Consider the following 19,214-nt stretch of genomic DNA (forward strand, 5'->3'; position numbering starts at 1 on the left):
GATCCCTCAGAAGATTACCTGGATTAGGTCCCACATTGTCCTAAAATCCTCCTTTGTCCCAGACGTCTCCATCTTCTTTGCCCTTCTTGTCACCTGATCTTGCACTGCGCAGGTGAGATTGAATGATGTAGCCTGTGGTACATTAGGAAAGAGAGTGGTGATCTAATTGCGCATGCGTCAGGTTGGCATTTTCTTTTTCCCCATTTAAAGCATGCGCAGAAGGAGCAGCCAGAAGCCTTGTGAGATGTGTGACATAGGATGGCTCTGCACTCTCATTCTCTCTTGATCATCGCAGCGATCAGAACAAAATGGAAGAGGCTTTTCCCTTTTTTAAAACCTCCGCCCAAAAAAGAAGTTAATTTTTTACCTTTTATGTAAGGAAAAACATTTAGTTTAGATCCGCTTTAAATGCCTCACTAATTCCTACCATTCCATATCCCCCCTCCTATTATGTGCTATTTCCCCCACCTCTAAGATTGTAAGCTCTTTGGGGCAGGTTGCTCTCCTCCTCCTGTGTCACTGTCTGTATCTGTCTGTCATTTGAAACCCCTATTTAATGTACAGTGCTGCGTAATATGTTAGCGCTATATAAATACTGTTTAATACTATTTAATGTATTTTCAAACCCCTGACCTAAACAGATTGTATTCATTGTAGAGCTCTGAGGGAGTCATACGTAGATTTGCAGAACAGGCATGATTATATATTAAAGAGGACCTATCATCACATTTTTTATATTATAAAAGGTTGACTAACATTTTTATAGAATAAAAAGATAATTTTTTTATTATTTTTTTTTTTAGGAAAGACTGATGGGGAAACCTGCAGCTTCCTGGGATACATATCCCAAATGTCCCTGAAGGTTCCTGGTTGCTCCTTCTGTGCTTGCTCGCTCTCCAGAGTGAGCATACGCAGAAGGGGCTTTCCTGAATGTGGCATGCGTTGTGAAATCTGCATGTAACCCAATCTGGCTCCTGCACAGGGACCTACTAGACATGGACGGTTTTGTTTTTTTTTGTTTTTTTTGCTGTTTGTTCCACTTTAAACTTTAAAAGCCCTGAGTATTACACAACTTTACTTTTATCCTGGTGACCTGTTGTTTACCTATTAAGACGCTCCAGGTCGCCTAGCAGCCAGAACGCGCTCCTATTGGCTAATCTCGCCCATGCTCAGTTTATCTTTTCCTACTCCCATATATATGTATTTGACATTTTTTTGTTGTTGTTCCAAGCCTCGTTTTCATATTGTTCATCTAGCTACAGATTCTGCGTTTCACACCTCGTTTTCACTCACTCTGGGTTTAGAAGTCTCCGCCTACTGCCGGTCTGTATTGAGCCATGCCGCACTTCCTTGTCAGCGATCTGAGCTCTGTTCTGTTGTCTGATGAGCCTGATTTGTGTTAACTGCAGGTGTTCGCCTTCTGATCACCCCGGTATGTATATACAGATCGTCACATTGTGTTCTTTTGCTGATTAGGAGGAAGATGTCTGTATTTTTGCTATTTTTTAAAATAAAGCTGTGTTTAATGTAATGGGATTTAATAGTTTCTGTAGCATTGTGCATGTACTTCCCCTTCCTTAGATCAGACTGGTGTGTAGATTGTCTGATCCTCAGGATTAGCACCATCTGTCTATAAACCTGCCTGAGAATTAAAGGGACCGCTCCAGGTTGTGCAGATGTGTCCCTGGAAATGTGTGGCAGTGACATTTATGTTCTTATAATAACACGCCTTGTTTGGCTTTTTAGGATAATATTTAATCAATTGCTTCTTATGGTCCTCTGCACCTTGCAATCTGCGTGTACAATTTCCGTCTACTATGTAGTATAAAGGTTCATACACCCGCTGCTTGATTCTTAGCTGAGATAAACGATTCTGCTCACATCGGGTGAAAATCTGACATGTCGCCCAACATTGTTCATCAATTCACCATGGCAGCTTGATGAATGGCCAGTTGTGAATGACTGCTGTGCATTCCACTGGAGGAGAGTTTAGTGGGATTCTTCTCCTGCATTCCCTCCATAAAACAGAATGTGCATACAGCTCGTTTAGTCATCTGTCACACAAAAGATTGTTTCCAGTGACGTCTGTATGAAGCTTAGAAGCCTAGAGATTGCTAAACATATTACGCAGCGCTGTACAATAAATAGAGGGAGCAAAGGACAGAGTTGCCATTTATTTAGATTGTTGGGTTTCCACCTGCAATTCATAGATCTGATGGAGGATGTACAAAAAAAGGTCATTGGGGTCATCCAAACTGACCAGAGAGGCTCAAAGAACTCCTAATACCCTATGGAGGCACCCTGATTGGAGAAACTCTGACATAGACAGCGTCATGTTTGACCAGATTATATATATTACTAGATTACATGTATGACCGGATTATATATATATTACTAGATTACATGTATGACCGGATTATATATATATTACTAGATTACATGTATGACCAGATTATATATATTACTAGATTACATGTATGACCATATATATATTACTAGATTACATGTATGACCAGATTATATATATTACTAGATTACATGTATGACCAAGTTATTACAAGGGTTCCCCCATGTTAAAAAGATTGAGAAACACTGCCCTATATTTTATGCTGTATTCTCTGCTGTAAGCAGGAAGTGTATTTATATAAGGAATTGTTTCCTTCCCCCTGCCGATTGTCACATTGCTTGGCAGGGATTTATGGGACATGTGTTTGTGTCACAGCCGCCCATCTACACAGATGATGCTAAAAATGTGTCATTTTCCTCCGAATTCACTGATTAAGTAAAACGCTGTGAAGACAGCACGGTGGCTCAGTGGTTAGCACTCTTTGCCTTTGCAGCGCTGGGTTCCGGGTTCAAATCTCAGCCAGGACATTATCTGCATGGAGTTTGCAGGTTCTCCCTGTGTTTGTGTGAGTTTCCTCCCACATCCCAAAAACATGCAGTTAGATTAATTGGCTTCCCCCCAAAACTGACCTCAGACCGTGGTAATGACATATGACTATGGTAGGGACATTGGATTGTGAGCCCCTTTAAGGGACAGCTAGTGACGTGACTATGGACTTTGTACAGCGCTGCATAATATGATGGCGCTATATAAATACTGTGTAATAATAATAATAAATAATAAAAGACATCAGATTGCTGTACCTAAAAATTATACTTTATCATTTACTCATTTATTACCTACACTCACAAAATCAACTTTGGCTTATGGATAACATATCGCTCTCTATCTCTCTATCGCCTAGGCGGTGCAATCTGGGAAATGTTTCTAATCCACTCCCACTGCCCTAATTATGCAGATTAGTTTTTCTTTCCACCTGGGGCTCTCATGTCACTGAAGTGCCACTGCTCTGTCTGCAGCTACTTCCTGCTTCTTCTCAGCTTGTGAGCTCTCCGTGCAGGGGGGACAGGGAGGGAGGGGGAGGGGTGGAGAAGAATGTCAGGAGAAGAAGAAAACCTAAACTTTGCCAGTCACAAGCTGGCCACTTCTAAATACTTCATAAATCATTATACTTTTCATGGATACAAGCTGACCCAGCCGGTGCCACCAGGGAAGACTGACATTTTAGTGCAAGTAAGTAAGAATAGATTAATTATTGAACAACTCGTTTTTGAGTAAAGTTCCTTTTGAAGAAGGAATGAGCTTTGTACACTCGGCACTGTTCTGTTGTCTGGAGAAATGTTGAAAGATGAGCAAAGTTAAATCCCAGTTAAAGCATGGAAAAAGTGGACAACCCTTTTATTTAAAGTAAAAAAATTTGTTTGTCTTTTTTTTAAGTGCAGCACCCTTTTCTTTTTTTCTTAAAAAAAGGGTGCAGCACCGTCCCCTTTATTCTCAGTCGCCTAGGCGATCAAGTATAAATGGGAGCGCAGAGCCTACCAGGATACCTTACGTCACGCATCCATTGGGGCTCTTGGCTGCTCCTACACATGCCCGAGCATTTCCGACCCCTTTCATCAATTGTGAAAAAAAATAATATTTCCCTATCTCACACCTGCGTAGTGTGAGATCAGGCGACGTACAAAGAAGAACCTAGAAAAAGGGAAGAGAAGAGGGCGGCACCTGGCACTCCATCTGCGCCGTCTCATAGACGGATGATGTGGAACCAGATGGAGGAAACCCCCCAACAGATAGACTGATCTGCGGATTGAAGGTGTGATTTGTTTTGGGTTTACTTTAACAATGTATAAGAAACCAGTAAAAAACAGTTGATTCTAAAATAAATAAAATACATAAAAAACATAATATTCACTGTAAATCTTTCCAGGTCTCATTTGTGTAGATGTTATAAATATGTTCGATGCGTTTCGCAGAATATAGTCCGCTTCATCAGGAACAGCGAGACATCTGTACAGTGGTTCCCAAAAGCTGCACCCAGGCCAGTAAGGCAGTTTTCAGAGTGGTAGGTATGACTGGATATAGCAGCAGTACCAAAGTTATAATGTACTGACTCCTGTCACTTTAAATCCAATGGTTCTCAACACACTCGGTCAATGGCTTGACTCTTAGAGAGGACAAACGTTTGTGCTTTCTTCCATTCTTGTGCCTAATAATCAGCCAGGGTGGATTGATGAACGGCGGGTGGCCACTGTACATGCTAGAATTTCTTGTGAGACCATTACAGGCGACAATCATCTGGTGTGTGTAGCTAAAGCCAATATGCAAACTTTAATTTTTTTTTATCAAACAAGGTTGAGCTGTCTTTATTGCTTTCAGTAAAAGTTTCCATTAAGATAATAATCTCACACACAATGCCTGTGCACACCTTCTGTATCCTGAAGCTCTGGTTTTATGTTATCGCCACTATCATATGAGTGCAAACAGTTTACTGCCGAATAAGATCAAACTCAGGCATTCCACTGCAAACATGCTTTACAGAAGCAAAACACAAATGTCTATACATGGACCCCTAGGAAATAAAACTGCCTGGGGGCCCATAGTACAAAGAACCCACCACTGCCCCACACCTACATACATATATATATATATATATATATATATATAAGAGGGGGCCTACCACACAGTACAGTGCATATACTTCCTTCTGCTTTCATTCATCCCACAATGTGCGGCACCACTGTATACTCTTCCAAGCATTATCCTGCTATGCAATAGCAGCATGGTGGCTCAGTGGTTAGCACTCTGACTTTTGCAGCACTAGGTCCTGGGTTCAAATCCCAGCCAGTACACTTTCTTAAAATCATTCCAAAGACATGCAGATTGATTTAATAATTGTTAATGGACAATTGACATATTATTATGGTAGGGATATTAGATGGTGATCCCCTCTGAGGGACAGCTAGTGACATGACTATGGACTCTGTGAAGCGTTGCATTGTATTACCATATTACACAGATGAAACCCAACTTAAAGTCAAACTCCTCCTGAGGAACAATATCCAATACAGGGGTGTTGGCAAATGCTGATTGAGATTTTGCAGTGCTTAACCCAGAATTTTTTTTAGGCTGGGTGGGAAAAAATTATAGGCGGGTGGAATCCCCTGAATTGTGACCCAACTCCTCCAGTAACCACCCAAAAACAACCGAGTGGTGACTGAAAAGTGTTGGGTGGTGCGCCTAGCTAAAAGGGGCTGGGGAGAACACTGTTTTGTACTATTGAAATGAATATCAAGTGTTGGAGGGTTTACCTAACTTAATTATTTCGGAGCAGTTATCACATTGCTGATATCCTCAGCTCTGCCTGACATGATGGAGCTGAACTTTAATTCTAGGTCCATATCTTTGGCTTTGATTATGTAATAAACATCAGGTAACAAGCTGATAAGGACTTGTGAAAAGAGATTAATCATTTACAGAAGTATAAATAGTTATTGCTGTGTGGTTTAAATATGACAGGTATTCCTCCTGATTTATTTTCCTGCGTTATGTTCTAATGTTCAGGGGTTATTATTTCTATTAGATGTTCCACATTGTGGTGCCAGAAAGGTAATCTACATAATGGCGTTGTATGTTTTGGTGACCCTTGTGGCCAGCTTTGCATTGGCGCTATTACAAGGAGGTCCTATTTCCTATACTGGATTATTTTTGTAGTTTGTGTATGTAGGGAGCAGCTGGAGGTGTGGGCAGTGGGAAGATAAAAGTAATGTCAGGATTGCTACAAGACCACTTGTATGTGATGTGCAATGATAGGCTGGGTACACACATGCAATATATTTTGTTGGAAAGGATCTTTCACCATCCAACGAGAAAAGACTGAACGAGCGCTGTACATAATGCCCCATTCTGCTCTATGGAGAGAGTAGAAGGAGATCAACGGAGCAGCACCCCGCTGTGCTCTCTCACCTTCACTTTCATTACGATCCTTCATCCTCCGTGGATCCACCAGGACGGTCGTTGGAACTACAGAAGACGAATACTGTACACGCTGGATTCTCATCCAATATCGGCCCTGAGACGAATATTGGACGAGAATCATCTGATGTGTGTACATAGACTTAGGGTCACCAAGGGAGCAGCTCCATGAGGGCAAATTGGCGGAAGCAGAACTTGAATCGTCAGTCTAATTTTGCCCTAAGGTTGATTAGAGCAGAGTTGGCATTTGTGACATGGTATTCTCTTCCCCACAGCTCTTTAGAAGTGGAGGAACTCCCAAAAATTAAAATCTCAAATTTTATTAGAGATGAGCACAGGTATGGGTGACTTGTACAATAACATGTTCTGATCAGATGGGAGCCCCAGCTGTGCCTGGTTACAGACCCCCTGACAAGTTGTATTTAAAGTGTCTAATAAAGCCTATGACTGACTGTATCCTGAACTATTTTACCCAACCCTTAGATTTAATTAGATTTGTGTGTTTGTCTTACAGATCTACAAGAAGAGGACCTGGTACCTGCCACCTGTCTCTGTCATGGTTTACGATCAAAAAGTAGGGTGTACACGCCGCTCTCATAATGACTCTTCTAAGACTACAGAAGCCACGTACTGTCCAGTCGGCCAGGCACACGTGATATGCATGGTTTCCGACTTCTTTTATCCAAACATGGGTGGTGTAGAGAGTCACATTTATCAGCTATCGCAGTGTCTGATTGGGAGAGGACACAAGGTTATCATTGTCACTCATGCTTATGAGGACCGGAAAGGAATCCGCTACCTCACCAATGGCCTAAAGGTTTATTATTTACCTTTAACGGTTATGTATAACCAGTCTACAGCCACCACCCTGCTGCATAGTCTACCCCTACTCAGGAATATCTTTGTAAGAGAAAGGGTTAACATTGTTCATTCGCACAGCTCTTTCTCTGCCATGGCACATGATGCTCTGTTCCATGCTAAGACAATGGGGCTTCATACGGTTTTCACGGACCATTCACTGTTTGGATTTGCTGATGTCAGCTCAGTGCTCACCAACAAACTTCTGACGGTGTCCCTGTGTGATACAAACCACATCATCTGTGTCTCTTACACCAGCAAAGAGAACACTGTGCTCCGAGCTGCTCTAAACCCTGAGATTGTCTCTGTCATCCCCAATGCTGTGGATCCTACAGATTTCACTCCAGACCCCCAGAAAATCAGGACTAATAAGATTACTGTTGTGGTGGTCAGCAGACTTGTGTACAGAAAAGGTAAGGATCTTCTTTATTTCCTTCTGATGGACAATGTTTTGTTATCGCTCTGGGTCTGTAAAAAACCTATTAGAACTGTGTTTCATTTTCCTGGATTTCCCTTTTTCTAAGCCTACAGAAGCCTAACCCAGGTTAACTCCTTGGCAGGTATGCAGAATCCATGTGCATCCCTGCCATAGGGTGCATACCCTGTGCAGCAAATTTAAACCTACACATAACCATCCCTCTTCTGCTGCATCTCTTTGTAGATCATTTGCTTCCATTTCACCTTAGAATCAAAATCAAGCTCGTGTGCTTTGCCCTAAAATCCGTCCACAGTTTTTGTCCCACATACGGTTCTGACCTGATAGAAAAATACTCCACAAGCCGCTCTCTCCGCTCCACCAATGACCTACTAATGACTTCCTCACTCATAACCTCATCACACGCACGACTGCAAATCTTTTCTAAAACTGCCCCAACTCTCTGGAATGGTCTTCCTTGTCCTAAGCGACTTGCTTTTACCTTCTGCTCATTTTAAAAAAAGCACTCAAAACCCATCAAACTTGCCCACCCGTCTCCTTCTGTCTCTTAAACCCTTACTAGCTCACTACCACCATTCCATATCCCCCTTCTATTGTGTGGGACTTCCCCCACCTCCTAGATTGTAAGCTCTTCTGGACAGGGTCCTCTCCTCCTCCTGTGTCACTGTCTGTATTCGTCTGCCATTTGCAACCACTATTTAATATACAGCGCTGCTTAATATGTTGGCACTATATAAACACTTTTTAACTATAATCTGCTGAGAAAATCATCCAGTGAAAAGTTTTGGGGTGGTCAGTATTATTTATGAACATTTTTCATTGTGATGGGTACTGTGTGTGTCAGAGTGGTGACCTCTAACACAGCTATGTTTACTCGGCTGATCAGATTTTGGTGGAATGGTCAGAATGCTGAAAGATCAGTCATGCTTAGTAATTATGATTCATTGCTCATAATGCTCAGACAATACTGATCAACCTTCTAATGTATTTTATAATCCTTATATTTTGCTTTACAGGAATAGACTTGCTTGGGGGTATAATCCCTGAAATGTGCCACCGATACCCAGACCTGCACTTTCTGGTTGGAGGTGAGGGGCCGAAGAGAATCATTTTAGAGGAGGTACGAGAAAGATACCAGCTTCATGACAGGTACAAATACAATGCAGTGGAATTCCACTTTCTCCAGATAAAAAAGGTTTAAGTATTGTATGTGAATCCCACATAGAAGGTTTTTATATCCATCCAGTGTCCTCTGGGTATGTGAGGGGGCCCTGTGGCACCTGGATCCAGGTCTGTTCCCACTGTAGGGCAATGCTGTGCACATCAATGTGTGTTTTGTTAGAATCTCCATTTCATTTGCATGAGCTACCCTTAAAACTACATTTTTTGGCAATTGATACAAACATTGTGATTTTCTTGAGTAAAAAAGGCAAAACTAATTTTCCACGATAAATCGCTAAATGACCAAGAACTAACAAGGATTATTGTAGTCCCTAGTAGAGTGCCACCTGTATGCCCGCAGTATGCAAGCAATCTTCCTGTACAGCAATTGTTTCTACAACTATACCCAGAGACTATTATTAACGTGCAACAATTATTGAACGCTTGTACCAGGCTTTGGTCTGTGATTGTGCACTGAGAGTAGTGATTTGTATGAATACACAAAGGCATAAAACACTCATTTCAGTGTCTAGAAATCTTCACAAGAATGCACCAGGAGAAATAATGAAAACAGAATGGGTTATACAACCATAATCACTGTACTCCCTTTCATATAAATACATTTGAATATTCATGCTACAGCCCACTAATATTTATCATTCCCAATCAAGCACATTGCATATAAAGCTGTCAGATTTCTGCAGCCATCTGAATAATGGCTATTTTCCAGCACAGCTCTGACAGATGGAGAGATCTTGGCTTTGTTTCATGTGTACTTCTTCTGCTTTGATGTTCTTAAAGAGGACTTGTCACATTAAATTGAAACGTACAACAAAGAGAGAAAAACATTTCAAATTGTGGTTTCAAGATCTATACACGCCCTGTGTAACTGGTTATGTTACTTGCTCAGAAAAGGAAAGGAATGCCCAAGTATTGCACAATGTGACGGTGTGTGTTCTTTATATTCAACACACTGGTGGTTTTATATTTTTATTTAGCTGCACTTTTTTACTGAATAAAATGCAGCAAATTGTAGATTAGCCATTAGTTAGCAAAATTTGCAATCACAATTACTTTCTTCCAATTGTTTTGTGGGTCCCAAAACTAAAACATTGTAGATGACCCTAAAATATAGAGTTTCAATATTTTCTTCATTCCAGCCAGCAGGTTTCCTCAAGGCTCGCACCTGTGAAACATTGAATCCCTGTTAAAGTTTACATGCAGTCTCATTTTTTTAAGTATTTCTCTGGTATTAATAATATTAATTTATATATAATTTATATAATTTATAATTATATATAATTTATATATATAGCGCCAACATATTATGCAGCGCTGTACATTAAATAGGGGTTGCAAATTACAGACTAATACAGACAGGTATACAGGAGTTTAGCTTTATACCCTTACTTTGCCTTTGTGAATTCCCATTCACATTTTTTGGTTGTAGACTTGATACCACCTACATACCAAATGAAGGTAATCGTTCCTCAGAGGAGAGCATACAAATACCTTACATTGTGTTTGTGAAGTCCCAGGAATGGGATCTCATAGAGACAAGGTAAATGTGTTTATCTAATCATCAAAGGGGACATTCAAATATAATTTTGTTAAAAAAAAAGGACATCTAGAGTTCAGGTACACTTTGAGCTTTTTATACAAACAATATGTTCATTGGGGCTATTGTGTGTGCAGGAGGCCATCAGTGATCCAACATGTGGATCCATAAAGACTGAGGCCTCTGAAAATGTTATTGTTGTTCTTGCAGCAGGGGAACCTCCTGCTCCTCCTCTCTTCATAGAACAGAACAAGCAAAATGAAAAAGTAGCCAGTCCCTTAATTTAACACAGAATTAAAAAGACAAGGATTAGAGCAACATGCTCATATCTTTAACGAAATGGGAATTTTTTTGGTGGGTTTACCAACCATTAGACAAACATATAATAAAAGATCACTAGTTTTTGTTAACATGCACTCTAAAATGTTAAAAATAAAAAGCATCTATATGATATACATATATTGTACCAAATGCAATTGCCCCCCCACACCCATCCTTCAATGTGGACCAAAGAGAGGAGGGGGAGCCAAAGGAGATCTTTCATAATCATAGCAGCAAATAGTAGGGGGTCAGAGTTTGACAAGTTTCACAGTAACAGCTGCTTCATCAGGATTTATGGTACACAAAAATATAATATATCTATCCCCAATATAGGAAAAAATGTCAGTAGAGATATGAGTTTGTGTTTGGTTGTCGGCATTTCACATTCTGGCATCTTGTGTCTGGCATTCTATTGGGGATATGTCATCACCCAAGAACCAGAAAGATGTTGTAAGTGTAAGGAATCTAGTTGTCACAGTGATAGACCTTAGAGGAGGGGACTATAGAAATGAGTTTTGTCACTGGGGTCACTAGCACCTATTCAACCCAGTGAGTGATAGAACCCACCTGTGCCCTCCTAAAAATTGCATTTATTTTCATTTGCGTATATCCAAATGGACTTTAAAGGCACCTTTCTGGCACTGTTTGATCTCCTACTGGAGATAGATAGGCAACACCGGTATCCATAGGTGGTCCCAAACTTTACTCATATTTGTATTGAAAAAAGATCAACCAAGACGAATTCCTTCAGCACCTCCCACTCATTAAACAAATGTCTTCTAGGTAAGATTATACTCCTGTATGCTTCTATATTGTGTCCATTGTATCCCGGCCATTGGTGGAGAGCGGTGGCTTTTCACTTTGCCCCTAAGCAGTCTCCATATTAAATTTTGAGGTCAGTGTCCGGGAAAATTTCAGTGGCATTGGTAGTTTTGCTAGATAGTCACTCCTCTGCACTTGCTGATGTATCACCCAGGCTAATCTTCTCTGCCTTTTCTCTTTTACCATCTTTGAATATCAAAACCATCTAGCATTTTATGGATACTTAGAAACTTGTAGTGTTTTGTTGTTGATTTTCATGTTAAAGTTGGTAAATTATACACTAAAAATAAAATCCATTAATGTTTATTTTATGATGTGATTTCAGAGTACGGCTATTGGGTGCTCTGGAACACCGCCAGGTACGGAATGTCTTGGTGGAAGGTGACATATTCCTCAACACATCTCTTACTGAAGCTTTCTGCATGGCAATCGTGGAAGCTGCTAGCTGTGGATTGCAGGTAACGAACTGTTTTAATATCTTTAGTCATGAATACTTATAATAGAACTAAAAAAAATGTAAAGATTCACATACCAGCTTCAATATTTTTTAAGTCCCGAACCTGGAACAAATATGCACATCAGGAGTGTCGGAGAAAAGTCAGAAGACCTTATCTACATCCTTATTCTAAGCCACTAACTTGGAAATTGTGTAAATATTGGTGTCAGTATACCAGCCAGCCAAATGGGCTTTACAGAAGGAATCGGCAATGATAGCCTCTGTGTTAGTCTTGTTTTTAAAGAAAAATGGAAATCTCGTATTTTGTTGTAGCGTTACATTATTTAGTTGCATAAATAGGTAGACTGTCCCACACAGGATTCTTTATTCGGATTCCAGATTTAAATAAATAGCATACACCTTTCTAGGGTCATTATCCTTATTCTACTATGGCCTCCACTGCAGTATATTTACAATTACAACTGATTACTTTGAATGTAACTGCCAAAGGTCTGGACCATGTTTCAGGTTCTGATGATTTCAGCAGTGGAAATATCAGCAACAGTGATACAGACAGAAATTCCTAGCTGACTGGTCTTTATTCTACTTATATAGTGATCCTGTATGGGTAGATCTTTGGTGAAAACATTTGTAGTCTTTGGGATCAGATCAGGTACAGCTCTAAATACCTGGTTTATAATACTAAAAAGTATTTCCAGATATTGCATATTGATTTTTTTAGCAGTTTAGTCGCAGCACCTCACTTCAGCTTGCTTTCTTTGTAACAGGTGGTGAGTACCAGAGTTGGTGGGATTCCCGAGGTGCTTCCTGAGGATTTCATCATTCTGTGTGAGCCGTCTGTAAAATCTCTGTGTGATGGGTTGGAGAAAGCTATAGATCAACTGAAATCAGGAAATTTACCTTCTCCTGAAGCAATCCACAATACTGTGCAGAGTTTTTACACTTGGAAAAATGTAGCTGAGAGAACTGAGAAAGTAAGTTGTGTGAGTTTTGCTTTGTTGTAACATTCTTGTTAAATTGCTGAAATTTTTCAGTGCAGGAAGTCACAGCATCCCTATCCAGCCTGTGGCACGCACTAGCCTACAATAGTGGTATATAGCACTCTCAGGCCAGGTACTAGACCAATTTTCTTTACATTACATTTCTTTACAAGTACATTGAAAAAATCCTGTGGCACGCCACAAATCAAAAATGTTACAGAATGACACACTGTAGCTAATTCTCTTGTCTCTGAGAATAAACAAGGCAATTAAGTTACCTACTGCCACCCACTGACATGGAAGAGTATTACATTATTCTGCCAGTCACTACAGCACAGACACTCAACAATGGTAACTGGATAATTTCCCAAGGTATACCTGAAGATCTCTCACGGCACACTGGTTGAAAATCACTGGCCTGGGAGATCGATCAAGAATAAATAGGAGTGCAGAGCTTCCTGGAATACCTAAGTCACCCATCACAGGAGGCTCTTGGCTGCTCCTTCTGCGCATGCCCAAGGATCTTGGGCATGCGCAGAAGAAGCGCTTTCATCAAAAATTGCCAACCTCACGCATGCTCCGTGCGAGATCAGCAAGTTTTTTCCTAATCTACATCACCTGATCTCGCGCATGAGCAGTGCCAAATCTGGTGACATAGGAAGAAGAACACGGAAAAAGAAAGGAGAAAATTGCGGCGCAGGGAGCTCCCTCTGCACCGATCCAAAGATGGATACCGGGAAGATGTGGGACCCGATAGAAGAAACCTCCCAATGGATTAACTGATCTGCAGGATTTTTTTTTTTTTTAGGGGTTTACTTCCGTTTTAGCTTTATTTGCAATGACCTCAAGAAAACTTATATATACGATTTAAATCTCTTAAACTAGTGTCATTGGAATCATGCACCTAGTATTAAAAATAATGGAAAAAAAACTTTCTTACAGAAATATAAGTTTCTGGTCGGAGTCTCTATCCATCACGGCAGGAAGGCCAAGGCTGCAAATGATCTTACAGATTCTCTATAATTTATATATTATTTCAAGAGAGAGATGTGGGCCATGTTTTGTTAACATGATGCTGCTAACTCCATTTTTTTTTTCTTAGGTATACGATCGAGTCTCTAATGAAACTGTCTTGCCAATGAATGAGAGACTGGAGCGTCTTATAAGTCACTGTGGTGTAGTGACGGGAAGCATCTTTGCCCTTTTTGTGGTAGCTACTTTTTTATTTCTCATGTTCCTTCGATGGAATACCCCAGACTCCTTGATTGACATTGCAGTTGATGCCACAGGGCCAAAAGGAGCTTGGTCACACAAATACAGCTGTAAAAAATCACGAAAAACAATGGCCAATGCAAAGAGTGGAAGCTCATTGAAATGATTTATATTTTTTTCTCAGACTGTAACTTTTCAAGTATTTTCAGCAGATCTTGCTGCCTAAAAACCAACAAGGTGTTTTTTGAACAGAATACTGATTTCTCCTGTACTTTACTTCATACACTCCCATGGCGTATTGTAAACTCCGTCTCTTCTTACTCCTGAATGTCTGTAAATGTGGGTTATCGGCCCTTTATTGCACTTCTACATGCTGCCTATAATTACAGTCCGATTCATTGTCTTTCTTGCAGTGCTGACTGTGGGGACATATAAAGCTAAAATGCCTACAGAACAAATAGCATAAGCTCTGATTTTTTTTCTTTTTTCTAAATAAAATGTTGGTATAGGACTACCTGCCTATGGCTGGGTCTACATGGACATTTTTAAAAACGCATATAAACGTTCCTACCACGTTTATATAAGTTTTTATGCACTTTTACAAGCGTTTTAAAGCTTGACTTTAAAACGCTAAAAAGCTTTTACAAACCCCTATGACACATTTTACTGCGATTTTAAATAAGCTTTTAAAAAAAGGGTTACTTTTAAGCCTTTTCAGGGAAAGAGTACAGGGTTACATAAAACCTCTAACATTGCCTGAAAGGGTTAAAATATGTGTGAAAAAATTGGACCAGGCTTTAAAATATTTTAATGTGTGTGTGTGTGTGTGTGTGTGTGTGTGTGTGTGTAAATAAACTCTCATCAGGGTTTCCTATTTCTCAGCCAATCACAGAGCACTAGAGATGAATGAGGACAACTCTCCCAATTCAAGTCTAGTGCTGAATGGCTGAGAAAAGGAGCACTAGAGGTGAATGGGGAGCCTTGTCTTCATTTAATCCCTAATTTAGGGATTCATTTAATTTAGTGCCCAGGATCCCTCACTGTCAGGAGGAGTCCCACAGCTGTGCTCATGTTATGAATGAATGCAGCAATGGGAATTATCCTGTAATTGTGGGATAACCTGTAAAAAAAAAAAGTTTCGTTTCACAAACACACACACATCTAATAAAATAATTTAATATTAAAGCCTGGTCCTATTTTTTTTTTTTTACACGTTTTAACCCTTTCAGGGAATGAAGGGGTTTTTTTTTTTTGTACCCCTGTACTTATTGCAAAGGGTGGGGTGGCAGAGACTTGGGAGTCTCCTTATTAAAGGGGGCTTCCAGATTCCAAAGTCCTGCTAAAAACGCTTTTAAAAGTCCTCATTGTTTTCAATGGAAGCGTTTTCCCAGAATTTTCCCAAAAGTGTTAAAATGTTAAACTAATAATAAATGTGCCTGAAGAAAACGTCCTGGTGTAGTTGGAATGCATGGGGATTTCAAACAAGGGCTTTAAAAGCCTCAGGTTAAACGCTGGGGAAACAGTCTGTGTAGACTAAGCCCAAAGAAAGTATTTTTTTTTTTATGGAAGGGTGGAACTGACACAAAGTTTTGAATGTCACTATTTTCAGGCAAAAAATATTTATTTATTTTTTATAAGGGCTGGGTACATTTTAATGGGGCATAGAACTATAGGAAAATAGTTAATTTGTGTAATTTAGCAGGGTTACTATGGTTGTAACCATTGAATGCTGATGTTTCAGTCCTGCCTAAACAATGTCCTATAAAATGATTTTTGGATATAGATATAGATTTATGGAAAACTGTGGCCTCATGAAAGGGAATAGAAAGATAGGGAGTCACCTGCTTGTGAGTAATATTTGTTTCCTTTTACAGTGAGAGTAACTTTCAGCCCTCTCACTTAGGATCAAGAAAGTTATGCCTAAGCATTGGTCAGGGGACTTGGTGCCAGTGCAGCATTTGTACAAAACTATTTTTCTGGGAGGGGGGACCCTCCTAATGGAAAAGGGATTTCAGCATCTGTCATCTATTCTTCATTGTCTCTGCTTCCTGCTTAAATAAATAATTTGTATTGTACCATCAATGACCAGGAGTTTCAGACATGGGGTTTCAAGTTTAGGAATTTGTGTACTTCTATCCTTCTCTTCCTGCATCTGTGGACCCACAGATAGAGAACCTGTATAGAGAAACCGTCCATTATTCCCCTTCCCTCCAGCTCCCTAAAAGGTTGACCCAGTGCAAATGCTGCTATGCTGGGGTCCCTGCAGAAAATCTGTCTAAAACTTTCAGTTAACAGAAAAAAAAACATACATTTTGCAGATTACTTTTTTTTTTTCAAATAAAGCTACATGGAGAAATAATAAAAGGTGCTTAAAGTGCACTAATTCCTTAACATTTATGATTTTAGAAGGGGGTGGTAAGTATACTTTACTTTAAAATCCAGTTCACAGGGATAAAATTCTGATTAGTTAAGATGTATGGAGAATGCATGTTATATGAACAATGCAGTTTTATTGTTTCACGGCCACTGTAAAGTGTTTACAATCATATAATAGAACTATGGGAATTGACTTACTATGCTTTATCTTCCATGATTGAGAGTAAATCTATTTAGATTTTTGAAATGGGTGAATCTGCATCATTCTCACTGGATTTCCTATTGCTTTTCACATTGCACTCTGTTCTCTTCTATTAGTAAAATCCCCTTCTCATTCTCCTCTCCTTATAAAGAATATTAGAGCAACATTTTCACAGATAGAAAATTATATTTTCAAGTATTTCCAGGTAAGCCATAAAATGCAGAGGTACAGCAATATAGAAGGATAAAAAGATGTAAAGCTTTAGTTTAGGCAATTCTTCTAAAATGCAAAAATGTGCCGTTTTCCATAGAAAGATGGACTGGGACTAATAGTTGTTGACAGCTGCTGCATCTTTGTGATTGTTGCCATCTAACATTTTTGTTTATCCAGTCTAAGATTTACACAGCCCTGTCACACAGCACAGTCTGGTAGATGGCACCACTTACATTTAAATAAAACATTGCTGCCTGTACCTTTAAAGATTATCAAAAGACCAATAAAGCCGTCTGCCTGCTACAGAGGCTTATAGTAAATCAATTGTACTTATACGAGTTATATTAAACATGTAATAAATCATTAGACATGCATTAACATCTATCGTTTGTATCTGCCTGGAGTCCAGCTTTAAAATTATCTTTGAGGTCTTCCCTGTGATTTATTTCTTGTCTATTTATTTTCTATACGAATCATTACAGTAGCTCTCATACCATATATGTGTAAAATCATTTTGTTGCACTCAGAATTAGATAATATATATTATATATAGTAATATATATAAGAAATATATATGCAAATAACTCCTAAATAAATGTTTTGTAGTTCTTATGAACTCTATGGAACTGGGAACTTATGTAAATGGGTCACATGATCTTCCTTTTTTTATAGGAACTGTTTTTGAACTGTAAATACAACCTGAACAAGGCCATAATGTATTTCTGTTCTTTTTGAGGTGCCAATCAGATTGCTATTTTATTTTGTACAAGAGAATGAATTTGATTACTTTGTTTTAGTGATTTTATCTAATGCTATCTGAATACCGTAGAAAGGGGTTTATGCATTTAGCTTTAACAAGTGGTGGTATATTGGACCATGTATGAGTTGGCGCTGAGAAAATGAAAGCATGATAGGTGATTGTACCATGTACCTCTTAGACCCGCATTCTCTAGTCTGTCCGCTGCTAATATAAAGCCAAGGAAGGGTGTCCTAAAACAAGGATACAGAGGTTTTCGTCTAATGTCACTGGAACGGTCATGTCTCCCTTTGGCAGAGATTGTCCTGCAATATAGACTTTCAGTATAACTGTCACAAATCCTTTTTTTTTTTCTACATCAGGTTCACTGCACTGATATGCAAAAGCTTAAAGACGTCTGGTTTTACATACCTGTGCAATGTACCCACAAATATATTTTTATTTTAGCACTAGAGAAGGAAATTGCATGTGTTGGGGACCAGCAACATAGGGGTCTATTTCACAGAAACATTCCAGGTCCGTTTGCCTCAACCGCAGGACTTGATTCCCTACCAGGGAATGTTTCAGCGAATGTCAGATTCACTGCTTTATAAATATACCCCATAGAAAAAAATGTTTATAAAAGTAAAAAAATGTCCAGCATTAACTACATATATATTAGCAGACATGGCAGAGTAGACAACACCCCCCTCCCACACAAAAAAAAAAAATCAAACTTAATTTCATGTTTTATATTTAAACCCATTTTGGATAAAATAGCGAATGGTTCATCTCAGGGTTCTTGGTAATCTGTGTCCCTTTCAAAGGATTTTCCTTCACTTTGGGTACTGGAAATCACAACAGGAAAAACGACTGATCCGTACCACAGTGCCTGCTATCACACTTATTTCGATTCTGGATTTTATGTGACATGTAGGCAGGAAATACTAGGTGCCCTCATATTTGTGGAAATGATGACACTAATTCATAAGATTGTTTTTGTAATCAATACATTACTTATTTCAAACAGTAAGACAAGTCAATTGTTCAGAGTCATTGAATACAGCGTTTGTGGGTTAGTAAATAGGCACTATGACCATTGTCATTACTGTATTTAAATTTTATATTAAATGTTTTATTTACCTTTTATTCTTATGTTTGGTATGATTTTATTTTTACAGAAATTACAATAAAATCCATGCACTCCTGTGTAAGTCTCCTATTATTTCCATCTCTCCTTTACTGAATGTCTTTAGAACAGCTGGTGGGATATTTACCCCCAAAGGTTGAGATTAATCGCCAAAATTTTAGAAGAACAATTGCTAGAAATAAAAACTGAAAGAGTTAATGCATTTAGTTTAGGGTCCACCTATGTCCAATCAATGTGTCCCATGATGTCTGTATACATACAGTAAATAGATCTATTCTGAAAGGCCATTGACTGTCAGAGAAAGTTGTAGAGAAATATAGATCACAATTGGGTTGCACAAAAAATCCAAACTTTGCTTAGACTGCAAAGCACCATTGAATTCATTTTAACAAAATATGATGATATAAAACATA

General features: G+C 39.2%; 1 protein-coding gene across 2 annotated transcripts; it reads left to right on the forward strand.

Annotated features, from left to right (window-relative positions):
* Window positions 1–1,309: 1,309 nt before the first annotated feature.
* PIGA (phosphatidylinositol glycan anchor biosynthesis class A) lies at window positions 1,310–18,860 on the forward strand. Of its 2 annotated transcripts, XM_072431324.1 has the most exons (6): window positions 1,310–1,432; window positions 6,834–7,590; window positions 8,630–8,762; window positions 11,801–11,933; window positions 12,700–12,906; window positions 14,015–18,860. In XM_072431324.1, the coding sequence occupies exons 2-6, from the start codon at window positions 6,876–6,878 to the stop codon at window positions 14,288–14,290; spliced, it is 1,464 nt and encodes a 487-aa protein (XP_072287425.1). In that variant the 5' UTR covers window positions 1,310–1,432; window positions 6,834–6,875; the 3' UTR covers window positions 14,291–18,860. The 2 variants fall into 2 exon arrangements, with proteins under 2 accessions (XP_072287425.1, XP_072287434.1); XM_072431333.1 differs by lacking the exon at window positions 12,700–12,906.
* The last annotated feature ends 354 nt before the right edge of the window (window positions 18,861–19,214 follow it).

The sequence above is a fragment of the Pyxicephalus adspersus genome, chromosome 1 (assembly GCF_032062135.1).
Source record: "Pyxicephalus adspersus chromosome 1, UCB_Pads_2.0, whole genome shotgun sequence".
Lineage (NCBI taxonomy): Eukaryota > Metazoa > Chordata > Amphibia > Anura > Pyxicephalidae > Pyxicephalus > Pyxicephalus adspersus.